General features: G+C 30.4%; 2 protein-coding genes across 2 annotated transcripts; one reads left to right on the forward strand and one right to left on the reverse strand.

Moving 5' to 3' along the window:
* Nucleotides 1–5,115: 5,115 nt before the first annotated feature.
* Nucleotides 5,116–9,269, forward strand: LOC132623637 (xyloglucan O-acetyltransferase 3). The gene is made up of 4 exons (XM_060338420.1): nt 5,116–5,678; nt 6,005–6,303; nt 8,221–8,611; nt 8,769–9,269. Exons 1-4 carry the CDS (start codon nt 5,444–5,446, stop codon nt 9,149–9,151), a joined length of 1,308 nt encoding a protein of 435 aa, XP_060194403.1. The 5' UTR covers nt 5,116–5,443; the 3' UTR covers nt 9,152–9,269.
* Nucleotides 9,270–9,405: 136 nt separating this feature from the next.
* LOC132623638 (alpha-dioxygenase 1-like) lies at nt 9,406–11,332 on the reverse strand. The gene is made up of 3 exons (XM_060338421.1): nt 11,127–11,332; nt 10,473–10,716; nt 9,406–9,923 (listed from the first exon to the last, which is right to left on the reverse strand). The coding sequence occupies exons 1-3, from the start codon at nt 11,320–11,322 to the stop codon at nt 9,695–9,697; spliced, it is 669 nt and encodes a 222-aa protein (XP_060194404.1). The 5' UTR covers nt 11,323–11,332; the 3' UTR covers nt 9,406–9,694.
* Between the last annotated feature and the right edge of the window lie 4,565 nt (nt 11,333–15,897).

Here is a 15,897-nt window from a genome sequence, read left to right on the forward strand (position 1 = left end):
AACCACACAACATTCCACACAAAATTGAGTTAATATGTCATTTTTTGACCAATTTAGAGATATTAGTCGTGTTATATCGTTCAGTCTAGCAAACACATTTGAAGCAATGGGTAGGACTTGGGAATTAGATGATGATGATTTTCATTACTCAAATAACCCTAACGACAGATTCAATCAAGAATATAATAATAAAATGAGAGAGGAGTGGGATTGGTGTGTTAGGGAGGCTGCAACACTGGAGCACAAGTTAGCGTCAGTAGGGCTTAAACGCCCAAAAATACGTGTTATGTCAATGCCTCGTGAAACTCCACAGGAGTATCATTTGGCTCTTAATAGTTTTCGCAAAGAGAACAATCAGATGCAAATACGTTACCATAGGGTAGAATATGGTATACATGGTAGCACAAGATTTAGATCCAAGTGGGATTCGGATTGTGAAATGTCCAATGAAGATTAATATTTTTCTTATAATAAGGTAAGTAGGTAGGGTCATAAAGATCCCCCCCTGAGGGTACTTGGGGGTTTGCAACTATATAAGTAGCCCTTCTTTTGTTATTAGACTGCACCATATTCAATGTCGAGTAGTAGAAACTCAGCTTGGTCTTTACTCCTTCCAAAAGAATCAAATAGTAGTGATGATGAGAGTTCAAATCATAGCAGTTTTTCGAGCGATACTAGTGATTTCAAACTAGATGAGCTAAATCCCCACCTTCTTATAGAGCGTAATGATGATTTCTGCAGTGTGAAATATTCAGATCCGCGGGAATATTATTGCGGTTTACGCCGAGAATGGTCACATCGGCTTGCCGAATCAGAACGTCTTGTTCGTGACTTGGAAAAGCTCAACGCTCCAATCCCAACAAGGTACTCCTTAACCATGCTTCAAGTAGGTCTAGAAACTTGCGAGCTTGTCGTGCAAAGGATTAGAAAAGAAAACAACATAATGCTGGCAAGACGATGTAGATTTTACATGCTAAAGTTGGCCGAAGAACAAGCATCATCAACCGGTAGAGAACTAACTGCTACTGAAAAAAGATGTGTCTTAAGAACCGCCAATATTTTTCTGAGGACGATATTGAGGACTTGTACTCTGATGATGATTAAGAATGTTGTGATTTTAGTTTTAAGTTTAATTTATGATGATGCTGTTATTTTGAAGAATATTAGTATGTTAAGTATTTTCATCTACTCAAGGTTATGAATAATGCAATTTAATCAAGTTTTTTTTTTGTATGAATGCTGCCATGTTGACTAACTTTTGATTAATTATTAATGAACAATTTTAAGTATTCGTAAAGAACTTCAAGCTAATGGCACTGAACCTTCAAACGAAAATGGCGTTCGAGCACTTTTCAACCACTAAAACGGCCATCTGAACTTTTGTGTATCCTTGATGTATTGATCCTACCTTATTAATCGCACAAAAATAAGTAGGGTTATGTATAAAATATTAAAGTTTCGGGGTCCCGAAGTTTTTGTATAAAATATTGAAGTTTCGGGGTCTCGAAGCATGATTAATCTATGGTCAAAGTACGTTAAAAAGTGTAATGAAAGAAGGGTTAACCAAAAGGGCCGAAAAAAAAAGAGGCACACTATAGCGCAGTAAATTACTGCACTATAGCAGTTAACGGAGCCGTCCCCGTTAACTGCTTTAGCGCAGTAATTTAGCACAATAAATTACTGCGCTAAAGGTAGTTTGGTAACATTTTTTTTTTAGGGTATTTTAGTTCAAAATGTTATTTTTTGGGCATTTTGATTCCGGACTCGTATTTGCTCAACGACGAGTTTTACTACTATATAGAAAAATGTTTCTAAATAGGAGGATCGTCGTCAGTCACTTAAAAAAAAGTGGGCCCCATTCTTTTGTAATTAAAGAAAAATTGTAAAAAAAGTAATAATTAAGGTGGGACCCAATCTTCTATAATAGTAGGAATGAAAAAAAAAAGAAAAACAAATTTAAGGTAGAGCCACTCTTCTATAACAGTAGAGATTAAAAAAATTAAGGTGGGATCCGCGTGGAGAATTAGGAAACAATTGCAAAAATAAAATAAAAAATAAGGTGGGGTCCATGTGAAGAAGTAGGAGACAATTGCAACAAAAAAAAATAATAGGATATTTAAATAATGATAATAAGTTCAGAAAATAGTAAAGGTACACTTAGAGAAAATGTAAAGAAGAGAAGTTCGAGAAAAAGAAATAACGATTTAAATTGAACCTAAAAATTGCTAAAGAAGTCATAAAATCAAAAGATTTGAAACTTCTACCTTTGGGTATAAGTTTAGACACATACGTCTGACACCAATAATGAGGAATAACATCAAGAAGATGAAATATAAACGGTCTTCTATAATAGTAAATTAAAAAAAAAATTAAGGTGGTGCCACTCTTCTATAATAGTACAAAATTAAAAAATAAATAAATTTGGGGCCAACTTTTCTATAATAGTATAAATAAAAAAAAACAAATTTAAGGTGGGGCCTACTCTTCCATAATAGTAGAGATAAAAATAAAATTACGACGGAATTCACGTGAAGAATTAGGAGATAATTACAAAAAAAAAACATGGGGTCCACGTGAAGAAGAAAAAAAGGACATTTAAATAATTATAATAAGTGCAGAAAATGGTAAAGGTACGTTTAGAGAAAATTTAAATAAGAGAAATTTAGGAAAAAATAAATAACGATTTTAAAAAAATTAAGTTGGAGCCAACTTTTCTATAATAGTACAAATTAAAAAAATAAATTTAAGGTGTGGTCCACTCTTCCATAATATTAGAGATAAAAAAAATTACAAAGTGGGATCATGGTGAAGAATTAGGAGATAATTGAAAAAAAAAATTAAGGTGGGGTCCACGTGAAGAAGAAAAAAATTGGACATTTAAATAATGGTAACAAGTTGAGAAAATGATAAAGGTACGCTTAGAGAAAATTTTAAAAAGAGAAATTCAGTGAAAAAAATAACGATTTAAATTGAACACAAAAAACGCTAAAGAAGTCATAAAACCAAAAGATTTAAAACTTATATCTTTGGCATAAGTTTAGACACATACGTCTCACACAAATAATAAGGAATAATATCAACAAGACGAAATATAAACGGTCAAAAAATGTATACACATATTTTCTTAAAATGATGAAGTTGATCTATACTTAAAAATTTAAGACTACAAGAGATGCTGACACATGAAAGCGCTTTTCATTGTTGTTGAGTGGAAAGAGATGATGGCATGAAACTCGATCGGAGAAAGTGTATTACAAATCTTTTAATTGGAGAACCAAATCAAGAAAGTCATATATGGGAGAAGCGGACTAAGTAAAATAATTTATTGATATTTTCAGTTAATTGAATTATAATACTTTCTGTAATAAAAATTTCATAATTATGTTACTAAAAGGTACTCTCTCTGTCCTAATTTATGCGACATAATTTGATTAGGTACGAAATTTAAAAAAGAAAGTAAAGATCTTTGAAACTTGTAGTCTAAAATAAGTCATAGATATTTGTGTGATTTAAATAACTTCATTAAAGGTAAAAGAGAAAATTTCAAGTTAAATGATTTCTAAATATAAAAACATATCATTATTTTTTAGATAATTTTAAAAAATATGATACTATTTTTCATGTTGGGCCCGTGATAGAACGGGCTTCCATCATCTAGTAATATTAGAAATGGGTTTGAGTGCTTGATTCGGGTCGAATTTTTTAATTAGATCAGAAATTTATGTGGATCAATAAAAAGTGATCCCTTATTTAATGAAATTTCATGTCATATTTTTGTTAATTAAAGAGCAATTTTGAGCCTAAAGAAAATATTAGGTGTATTTTTAATCTAATAAATAAATAAAGGACATTTTTAATCCATTTTCAATAGGTTAAGGTTATTCAGCCTTTTCTATAAAAGATAAAAGAAAGTCTGTCCAACCATGTAGAGTGGAGAATTCTAAGGTGTGAACTGTAAAGCAGCAATGCATGGAGTGTACCTACTCCCTAAGGCATGTTTATTGAGCAACTCAAGGCGTATAGCGTGTACTAGGTCTAGGAGTAGGTGTTCTTTCAGGTGCTCGAACATTGAGAAATTGCTTGTTCCAATGCGAGTCAAAATGACCCTTTAGTGTACACGAAATATTAGTAGCCGTGTGGTCATCAAAATTATTCATTTTTTTTTCATTTTTTTACTTTTAGGCGTTTGGTCATAAATATTCGGAATATAACTTTGGAGTTATATTTTGAAATATCAAAAATAAAAAAAACTTGTTTTTTAAATTTTTTTCATTTTTTTACATTACATTTTACTAAAAATTATAATTGTAAAAACTATAATAAAACACAACTTCAACTCCAACTTAAAAAATTTCAAAAAAAGTAAATTTATTTTTGATATTTATGGCCAAGCACCTTAGTTAATCCCAATAAGAAATTGCGAAATTTGTAGTTCCTATATCTGTCGGGTCAACTGATGATATTACTCCCTACGTTCGTTTTTACTATTTTTAATTATCACTTTGTAACATATCAAAAGAAGACAATACTCCATTCAGATAAAAAAAAAAGAGTTTATTTAAATTTTTTTCCTTAAATAAAAAAAATAATCAACTTAACAAATCAAAAAAGAATTAATCTTATTTTTTTATCCGAAGGGTGTATCTTTTTTCTTGTTTTACCTATAATATTAATTACTTATTTCAAATTATCTTTCAAATTCATTATAAATGCGCACCAATTAATATGAATATTATGATAAATTAAGCACTTCATTTATTACTCCCTTCGACTTTTACTTATCCGTTTTTGATTATGTATATTCCTTAAAAAATAATAAATGAAGTGCATAATTTATTAATGTATCCATTTTAATTAGTACATATTTTTAGTTGGTGCATATTTTTAATTGATTTGAAAAATAATTTGAAGTGAGTATTTAATACTATGAGTAAAATATAAAAAAATAAATTGTTTTATATTTGATAAGCTAAAAATGACAAGTAAAAATAAAAATTTATTTTTAAAATATTAAATAAATAAAAGTGAACAGAGAAAATAATTTTTTAAGGAATGCATAAAGTCTATATTGGACAAATAGAAGGGAATGGAGGGAGTATTATTTTGAGGGGTTTGGATTATGACCTGTCATGCAGTTGGATCACTGAGGGCGTTTACCTAATCAGTGTACGTGCTGAAGAAAAATGAACCGGCAATGGCTTATCAATGGCCATCTGTAAGAGGTTTTTTTTTTCTTTTTCCGTGCCATCTGTAAGAGTAGGGCAGTAATATTTTAACCCAGTCCAAACATCTCTCTCTGTTTCCTCTGTTCCCACTTCTTCCCTGCTATTTTCTTCTTACATTTCCGATCCTAATTCAAAGGAATGACCATTTTTTTCTCTTTAATCTACTTCTCTCCTTGTACCTATCATTGTTAACGTGGCTTAGCTAGAGAAAATTAAAGATGGATTTGCGTAATTCTGCACAGACCCGAAAAAATGCTCAGGATTATCTTTCCAAGGGGGAGAAGTTTCTTAACTTGGGAAGCGCAGGTTTTTTATTACTCTATTCATTGTTTTTAACTCTGATTTTCAGCTTCTACATGCTTCATTTTCCCTTCAGCCCAATCCTCAAGTTCACAAGCAAACAAGATTCAGTTCCTCGTACTAACTCCTTACACATTAATCAACCTGAACTTGGTAAGTTTAAATACTCATTTCGTTTTTATTTCTCCATTTTCTATATAACGACATTCTTTATAAATTATTCACTACTTTTACCTGGTTGTCAGCCTCTACTATAATCCTTCTCTTTTATCCGAGTTTGAGACAGGCAACTTAGGCTAGCTCATAAATCTTGTCATAGAGTATTAAGTATACATAGAGAAATTCTAGTAGTACTTTTTATTCTTGTAATAATACTGGAGATATAAATTGAGCGACATGATCAGTGAAAATTGATCGCGCCGGCTCCATAATATTTGTACATGCCCCGATGCCAATGCTAATTAACTGTTACTCTGCAGATTATAACACGGCAGATTACTGTGACTTGTTCAATGGTAGTTGGGTTGTTGAGGAGAAGGATAATTCCCTGTATTATACAAACTTCAGCTGTCCAACTATTCCATATTCGAAAAACTGTTTGTTGAACGGAAGGCCAGATGAAGAATTCATGCACTGGAGATGGAAACCTGATAAATGTAAACTACCTCGTTTCAATGCTGAAACGTTTTTATCATTTGTTAAGGGAAAGACGATGGCCTTCATAGGTGACTCCCTCGCAAGGAACCATATGGAGTCCCTTCTCTGTCTTTTATCTTCGGTTAGTGATCCTACTTTTCTTCCCTACATTTTTATGCTATTTGACAACTGAAAATAATTCTTGAATGAGGTCAGGATGAATCGGAAAAGAAACTTTATTGTTATTTGGCTAAATTTCACTAAGTTCAAGTTGCATACGTTTGATAATGTAAAGATATTTCCACTTTGTGTGGTATGACTGTTTTTCTCATAGTAAAACTTACAGATTAAGAAATTAGTACTAGAAATACTCTTAACTCACAATAGTCAATCATTAAGAAAAATATGAAAAAGATTATGATTCTTTCACTGTTTAAATAGTAACAGTGTCGCATAGAGTGAAACAGACAGAACATTTTTTGTCCAATTTAACTAGTTGTTGGAGATTATTAAGCGTAGTTTATTTTATAACTTACCTCATCAGACTTGGTACAGAGATATCAATTTAACTTAATTGTCTAAATTTCTTATATTTGTCAGTTCACAAAACAAAAAATCAATTTCATTTAGCAATGAAAACAGGAAATCTTAGTCGGATAGTAGTGAATCTGAGGAAAGGATGAAAATTGTAGTTCGCGTACATCTCGTGGAACTGCGCGAGTTGGTGCTCCGAATAATTATCGAAAGGATTAAAAGAAGGTTTAAATTGTATAGAGATGCGAGATCGTGGGCACTTTTAGGGTCTTTGAATAAGCTAAATTATGAAAAGGTGTAGTAGGTTTTTGTTGTCAGTATGACACTGACACTTGGAGGACAAGGACAGACATTTTCTCCGGATGTTCCGTTTATTTGGACGCTAATTTCGCAATCAAGACATTATTGTACCTCCCATTTTTCTTTCATCCACAAATGCTCATAAGAAAATACTAACAGTACAGTTGTTATTTTTGTCTTATTTCTCTGATGTGATTTATGAGCTATTGTACTGAAGAGAATTTGTCTTGTGAAGGGTAGAGGCTGTGGATTTTATTATTACTTAAAAAAACAGAAGTAAAGTAGTTATTTTTCCTGCATCCAAAGGTACAGTCTAGTATTTAGTCAATAAAGTTGATTAAGAATCATTACATTTTAAGTTCAAATTTCAATGATTTTTTTCTAATCTATTTAAATTTTAATGAACAAAATTACTTGATACTTTTTAGTATAAATGTGTCCAAATATTTGATGCGAGTGTATTCCGAAGCAAATGAAAGATTCGTTTAACATATCATAGAACCCTCTATGTAAAACACAAACTTTCTTCTGTTTTATTCTTAAAATATATAACTGTCAACTGAATAACTTTATCTTCAACAAATAATAATCAAATTATTATGTTACTATACTTCATTTTACTACTTGTGCCCTGTCAAATTAGGAGGAGTAGTTGAACAACATGTGTGACTCTTGACTCATTCTCTAACTGCTCCAGTCTCTTGCCATTTTTCATAGACGTGATATGGATTTTAGATTTGACTATTGCTTCTTCGGTTTTACAAATTATTTGTTGTTAGTGACTTTGGCGGTTAATGTTAAAGTTTACAATTTTAATCATTTGATATTAGATCTTTTATAATTTTTGAAGTACATTCACATGTCAACCATTTGATATTTGCATGTTAACCCTTTGATATTTGATCTTTTATAATTTTTGAAGTACATTCACATGTCACTACTATTTCCCATAACTAATGGAGTAGATCCAAGTTTCATGTTAGAAACTTAGAATTATTTATTGGATAGATGGCTAGATCCAGTAATTAATTAATACGCCCTTCACACACACAGCAAATATTTTATATTAAAACTTATTTTCAAATTATGCCTTCTTTGATAATTATTACACAAACATCATGTGAATTTCTGCAAGACAACTAAGTTAGCATCATTTTTATGCAACAAGTGAGGTTTTTGCAATATTTTTATGCAACAAGTGAGATTTTGGCTCAACAATTTGCAGGAAGAAAGTCCAACAAACATGTACAAAGATGCCGAAGACAAATTCAGAACATGGTTGTTTCCTCGTTACAATTTTACTCTCATGGTACTCCGCACAGAATTCCTTGTCTTTGCTACTGAGAGAATTATCAATGGTTCATTCACGGGTGGATTTGACTTGCATTTGGACAAATTAAATGGCAATTGGACCCAACATTTACCTAGCATTGATTATGCTATTTTCTCAGACGGGCATTGGTTCCTACGGCCCAATTACCTTTATGAAAATGGCAATCTGATTGGATGTGTTTATTGTGGGGAACCAGGGGTTCAGGATCTTGGCCCTGGCTATGCCATCAGAAGAGCATTTCAAGCTGCTTTCAGCTACATAAACGAATGTGAGGAATGTTCAGGTACATAAACGGATTCAGGTTTTAATCCTGATGAGTACAATTTTAAAGATTTTAGTACTGAATAAAGCGTACATTTGAAATTATGATGTTTCATTCGAAAATACTAGGTTCAGTTAAATTAAATTCATTGCTAAAAGTCTGCACCGTCTTTGATTAGGTATTGTTGTACTTTTGAGGACATTCTCGGCGGGTCATTTTGAGCATGGAGCATGGAATGAAGGAGGTAACTGTAACAGGACAAGACCATTTGCTAGAGAAGAACTTAAAATTGGTGATCAAGATTGGGAATTTAGGAGTATTCAAATTGACGAAATTGAAAGAGCAAGAAAAGATGGAGAAAAAATTGGGAACATGTTTGAACTTATGGATGTGACAAAAGCCATGTTAATGAGACCAGATGGACATCCAGGAGCCTATTGGGGAAATAAATGGATGAAGGGCTTTAGTGATTGTATCCATTGGTGCTTACCAGGGCCTATTGATGCATGGAACGAACTTCTATTGGAAATATTAAGGAGAAAACTCTCCACCTTCCACTGAAGTTCGTCGAGAAATAATTTCATTTTTATTCAATTCAAGATTTTGCTCTATTAGTTGAGGTAGGGAGGACATGAAATATAAGTAATGGAAATGAGTAACAAGTGTAAATTATGTCAAATTGACGTATACAAGGATGTCAACAGTTCGATTCAACCAGTTATATCACTTTATTGATTAGCATCCGTTTAACTAAAATTAGACTTAAGTTTCGATTTATTTGGTTAATTTTCGATGCTTTATTTGCAAAATTGTCAAATAAAAATAATGTTACTAGGATTCTCACTTGTTACATAAAATATATTAAACTTCAACATAAAAGGGATTACAATTCACTCGTCAAGAAACATTACATAAAAGATGAACAACATTAACTTCAAATCAGGAAAATCATATTACAAACTGGACTAGTTTTATAAAATGGCTTACCAAATCAAACAAGTGAGCATAGTACATGGGTCTAAATACAAACGTGCAGGTAAAAAAGTTAACAAACACGCAATTCACTTCTTTTTATTTTGATAAGTACACTGATGAGGGAGGGGTCTACTGTTGAGGAACACGAAAGTAGACGGGAATAGGATTGTGAGGTTCTGGAGAAGAGTCCCATACAGAGAAGGCGCTAGTGGAGTTCATCCATTTCCCAGTCATTTCTGGGTAATGTCGATCTAGTACATTTTTTAAGCTTTCAGTTGTATTCACCCATTCAAGTCCCTTTTCCGTGTATGTCTCCTTGTTGTAATTGCTAGTGAAAAATCTATCTGCCTCTAGTCTCCTGTTGTATTTTAAATCAACTTTCTATTAGCAATTCTATAAATCATAATACTATGCATGAAAATTTCTCTCCTTTGTTGACCAAATAGAGTGGAAAATGAGTGATTTGACTCAAATCTGGACTAGTAAAAAATGTCAAATTAATAAACTGGTCATAAATCAATCTGTCCAAACTTAGCTTGGATCAACATGGATAGAATAAAAATGAGTCAGACAATGAGTCATAACTCAAACTGCCCGGCACGAATCAACACTTCTCATTTTTTTAATTTTTCTTTCTCACATAATCCTTTTAAACTGATATTTCTCGAATTCTTTCAAATTCATATAATTTTCAATTCCTGAATTTTTGTACGCTTCTTTTGGGTTGAATTTGCCATGTTCTTTTACATTATTTTAACCAATTTGACTAGATATTTTGATTGACTATATCGTATTTGACATATTAAGTCAAGTTAATAAATGAATTTTCACGTGATACGCTTAACTTGACTGGTTTAGTAGAAGAGTTTCATATAAATGGACTAATTTTGTCATTTTGAGTACGAACCTTGCTGCCATGACGAGGAATAAGAAAAAGGCAGTTTCAGAAATGGCAAAGCCTTTTATCTTTTTTTCTGCCATGAGTCCCACTAACAGATCCAATTCTTCCACATCATCATCATAAACTTTACGAAGCGTTTTGATAGCTTCCTCATCATCCGTCAAATCTTCCCATTTAGAAATTGGAATTTGCAGCAGCCCCCTTCGGAAGTCATTGTACCGAGGAACACTTCTTTCTCTGTCCCTATAAACTGTCATTAAACATCATGATCAATTAACACCAATTACTCAAAAGACCAATTCACTAATATTTTCAATAAACTTAAAAACATTTAAGTTAAACAAAAAAAAAGAAAAGGAAAATATAATAAATATAATTTTAATTGTCTTTTCTTTAAAAATATAGGTACGTTGTAAGAAAAATAATTTCCTGACACGGAACTTATCGAGTAGTAAATCATTGAAGTGACGAATGAAGTGTTATATCTCCAAAAATATTTGTCCTTATGATCATTTGTATTTTTTAGCATTGACGTATAATTGAATGTATGGTGACACAAATAGTTTTATAATTGTATTGTTCTTCTAGTTAAATAGTAACTGCCATACATGAAATTATAGACACTCTTTTTATTATAGTTTTAATGTAAATTGAACTTACTTTCAAGAGCTGCAAGGTCGACATGATCTGGCCTATCAGTTCCATCGATGTCTTGTGGAACAAGATCCCTCATCCACATTGGATAATTCCAAAGATTAAGAGCTCCACAAGCTTGGTGGCCCATTGAAACCATTTGCTTAGTAAATCCAATTCTTGATAAATTTTCCTGTCCTTTACCCCCAATCAAATCTTCCATTGGTATCCTACAGTTTCAGAGCAATCGCATTAAGATTAACTACTTATAATAATACCAGATACAAAACCCAGTGCTGTGCACGAGCTCAAACGCAGGTCAAAATATTGAAATTGATGATTAACTTTTTTTTTTTTTGGATTGATAATATGAGATAATCTTTATTTAGTATTATGATAGTGTAATACTTATGTTATGTTAGTTTCTTTTTAAGATATCAAACATTGCAATATTAACTCAATACTATTTTCCGCTTTTCTCTCTATATTTTCCGTTATGCGGCAATCCCATCTGAGTTATTATACAGATCCAAAAGTGAATATATGCAACACCAAATAATAGGAAAACAAATAAAGAAGTTAGGTGATAAAGTGGACCCCAAATCAGCAAATAAAATTATATCAATTTTAATGTACAATGGCGTAATGATAGATCAATTTTAATACCCCAAAGTGAGCTTCTGTTAACCCGAAAAAGGAATTCATTATTATTTTTTGTATGATTTTACAAATGAATATGGTAAAGTTAGAACAATTTTAATTAAAGAAATTTAGATCAAATTTAATTTACAGAAAGGAGCTTTTTAATGTAATGTGAAGTTCATGCTCAAGAGGGAAATTTTGGAAGTACGAGCCCGTTTGGATTGGCTTATAAGTTGGCTTATAAGCTGTTTTCAACTTTTTTGAGTGTTTGACTGGCCAGCTTAAAGTCATTTTATGCTTAAAATAAGCTCAAAAAAATAATTGGACCTATTTGACTTAGTTTATCTAAAGCAGCTTATAAGCTGAAAACAGCTTATAAGCCAAAAAAAATAAGTTAGATTACCCCAATTTATTTTTTTCAGCTTATAAGCTGCAAACAGCTTTAAGCTGTAAGCCAATCCAAACGGGCTATACATCTACCAAACCTATGCTGGGCTGAAAGTTTTGGATTTGTGAGAGTGTTGTCACTTTCACGTGACATCAGCAGCAAAAATGCCTTTTTGGACATTGAAAAAAGGCTAATGTATTTTTGGATTTACAAAAATATACAGGTGCCTTTACTGTGAATAAATACGAAAGAAGGGGCAAAATGAAACTTTCAGCAAGCACGCATGTTGACGATCAGCTGTGTGTTCTGGACACTTATTAATTGTACTAATATCAGAGTCCGTGTCAACGCGGGCTCAATATATATTTATAATTTTATTCAACATATATTTATAATTTTATTTTTATGTAATTATAAAAAAAATTGATATATTGTCCAACATTTTTTGAAAGTCACGCATGTAAATATAGAAATTTTGGAAGCACAGATTTAATAATTTGTGTCATGATGTTATTTCTTTGTTTCAGTTTATATGACTTTATTTAAGAAAAAGGCTAATAGACACTTTTTAAACTATATGTTAATCAAATTTGAATCAAAATTTCAAAACTTATTGGATTTTTAACTACTTCTAAATACAGAAATGTCATTTGAAATACCATTCCCTAGGCTAAAACGTGAAACTTTTTATACATATGATGATTATGTATATTGTGTCATATAACATGGGCATAGATGCGGTATAAGATTTCTATCCTTTTTTTTTTTTTATTTAACCTATCATAAGTATGTATTAATAAATTATTTTGGCTATTATGGTGCTCCGAATGTAATTAGAAACTTAAGACATTGGAAAATTCTTTTTGAGAATGTAATACTCATCTTAGTTTCTTTTTAGGATATTAAACAGTACTATAATAAATATCCGAGTAATTTATTTTATCAGTTGTAATAATATTCAATTAATTTGATTATAGAATTACAATTGGTGAGGTAAGATATCACTCATGCAACTACAAAATGTAATCAGTTGTAATAGCAACTTTTAAAAAATGAAACTTGATAATAATATATTCAGAATTACTTTTGAAAAATTAATCACCATTATTGACTTAATGGGGGATACTTTGAGAATTACATAGATATTGCTTGATCCTTTAATATGGAGTTCACGTTTTTTTTTTATATTGCTTATTTTTTAATATGGAATCCACTTTTTTTATTTTTTATATTGCTTTATTTTTTAAAATATGGGATTCACGTTTTTTTTTAACATGAGTTGGAAGTGAACGATGAAACCACCTCCAAACTCATGCTTATATATAGTACTAGACGGCTTATGCCCGTGCTGCGCACGGGCCCAAAATTTTAGATTATAGTGCATCTATGTGTATGTAGTTGTCTTTGAATAGTGATTATATATATATATATATATATATATATATATATATATATATATATATATATATATATATATATATATAGAGTATATGTTATGTTTAAAACATGATTAATATAACATTGTAGTTTGTGCTCCGTATCTAAAATTTTATTATATTAATGTTTGCTACGAATACAAAATCGGCAAATTTATTAATATTTTTTAAAAGAGAAGACTTGTTGTAGAAATTGATTTTTTATGTAAACGAAGAAATACTATTTTTTAATTGTTGGTAAATATTCTCGATTTAGCTCATTTTACTTGTCATGTTGTCTTTTGCATTAAATTCTATCTTATTTTAAAATATAAATATTTTAAGTATATTTAGTGAACATAATAACTTGATTTTGTCAATATGGGATACTATGTTCAAAACACGATTAATATAACATTGTAATTTGTACTCCGTATTTAAAACTTTATTATATTAGTGTTTGCTAAGAATACACATGTTGTTTAATATGGGGCCCACATTTTTTTTAACATTGTTTGTTTTTTAAATATGAGATTCATTTTTTTTTCAATATTGCTTGATTTTGTTAATATGGGGTCCACTTTTTTTTCGTGAGTTTGGATGTGGTGGGTTCCACTTTTTTTTTTTTAATACTGAATGGTGTTTAATATGGGGCCCACAATGTGGGATTCTTTTTTTTATATATATATATATATTGCTTGATTTTGTCAATGTGGGATACTATTTTCAAAACACGATTAATATAACATCGTAATTTGTGCTCTATATTTAAAAATTTATTATATTAGTGTTTGCTACGTATACGCACGGTGTTTAATATGGGGCCCACATTTTTTTTTTTAATATTGCTTGATTTTGTTAATATGGGGTTCACTTTTGTTTTCCCGTGAGTTTGAATGTGATGGGTTCCACTTTTTTTTTTTAATACTGGATGGTGTTTAATATGGGACCCAATTTTTTTTTTTAATATTAGTTGTTGTTTAATATATATAGGGCTCAGAATTTTTTTTTACAATTTTTTTTTAATGGGCCAGTTTAATATGGGGCCTAATTTTTTTTTTTTTTTTTTTTTTATATATATACTATGTTCAAAACACGATTGATATAACATTGTAATTTGTGCTCCGTATCTAAAACTTTATTATATTAGTGTTTGCTAAGAATACAAAGTCTGCACTTTTTTTTTTGACATTGTTTATTTTTTTAATATGGGATTCATTTTTTTTTTTTATATATATTACTTGATTTTGTCAATATGGGATACTATGTTTAAAACACGATTAATATAACATTGTAGTTTGTGCTCCGTATTTAAAACTTTATTATATTAGTGTTTGCTACGAATAGGCACGGTATTTAATATGGGGCCCACATTTTTTTTTAACATTGTTTATTTTTTTAATATGAGATTCACTTTTTTTTTTTTAATATTACTTGATTTTGTTAATATGGGGTTCACTTTTTTTTTTCCCGTGAGTTTGGATGTGGTGGGTTCCACCTTTTTTTTTTAATACTGGATGGTGTTTAATATGGGGCCCACATTTTTAAAATATTAGTTGTTGTTTAATATATATGGGCCCACAATTTTTTTTTACAATTTTGTTTTTTGTATGGGCCTGTTTAATATGGGGCCTAATTTTTTTTTTTATATATGTACTATGTTCAAAACACGATTGATATAACATTGTAATTTGTGCTCCGTATCTAAAACTTTATTATATTAGTGTTTGCTACGAATACGCATGGTGTTTAATATGGGGCCCAATTTTTTTTTTTTAACATTGTTTGTTTTTTAAATATGGGATTCGCTTTTTTTTTATAATACTGGTTGGTATTTAATATGGGGCCCACAATTTTTTTAAATATTAGTTGTTGTTTAATATATAGAGTATATGTTATGTTTAAAACATGATTAATATAACATTGTAGTTTATGCTCCGTATCTAAAATTTTATTATATTAATGTTTGCTACGAATACAAAATCGGCAAATTTATTAATATTTTTTAAAAGAGAAGACTTGTTGTAGAAATTGTTTTTCTATCTAAACGAAGAAATACTATTTTTTAATTGTTGGTAAATATTCTCGGTTTAGCTCATTTTACTTGTCATGTTGTCTTTTGCATTAAATTCTATCTTATTTTAAAATATAAATATTTTAAGTATATTTAGTGAACATAATAACTTGATTTTGTCAATATGGGATATTATGTTCAAAACACGATTAATATAACATTGTAGTTTGTGCTCCGTATTTAGAACTTTATTATATTAGTGTTTGTTACGGATACGCATGGTGTTTAATATGGGGCCCCCGTATTTAAAACTTTATTATATTAGTGTTTGCTACGGAT

The sequence above is a fragment of the Lycium barbarum genome, chromosome 12 (assembly GCF_019175385.1).
Source record: "Lycium barbarum isolate Lr01 chromosome 12, ASM1917538v2, whole genome shotgun sequence".
Classification (NCBI taxonomy): Eukaryota; Viridiplantae; Streptophyta; class Magnoliopsida; order Solanales; family Solanaceae; genus Lycium; species Lycium barbarum.

What these genes read in the sequence shown, in the direction of transcription:
- LOC132623638 (XM_060338421.1), bottom strand. Translation starts at nt 11,322, where the DNA reads ATGGAAGATTTGATTGGGGGTAAAGGACAGGAAAATTTATCAAGAATT. An exon ending in CGACCTTGCAGCTCTTGAAA is followed by an intron (nt 10,717 to 11,126) that starts GTAAGTTCAATT and finishes GTTTAATGACAG; the next exon opens with TTTATAGGGACAGAGAAAGA. An exon ending in TTCCTCGTCATGGCAGCAAG is followed by an intron (nt 9,924 to 10,472) that starts GTTCGTACTCAA and finishes AAAATACAACAG; the next exon opens with GAGACTAGAGGCAGATAGAT.
- LOC132623637 (XM_060338420.1), top strand. Translation starts at nt 5,444, where the DNA reads ATGGATTTGCGTAATTCTGCACAGACCCGAAAAAATGCTCAGGATTAT. An exon ending in CATTAATCAACCTGAACTTG is followed by an intron (nt 5,679 to 6,004) that starts GTAAGTTTAAAT and finishes GTTACTCTGCAG; the next exon opens with ATTATAACACGGCAGATTAC. An exon ending in TTCTCTGTCTTTTATCTTCG is followed by an intron (nt 6,304 to 8,220) that starts GTTAGTGATCCT and finishes AACAATTTGCAG; the next exon opens with GAAGAAAGTCCAACAAACAT.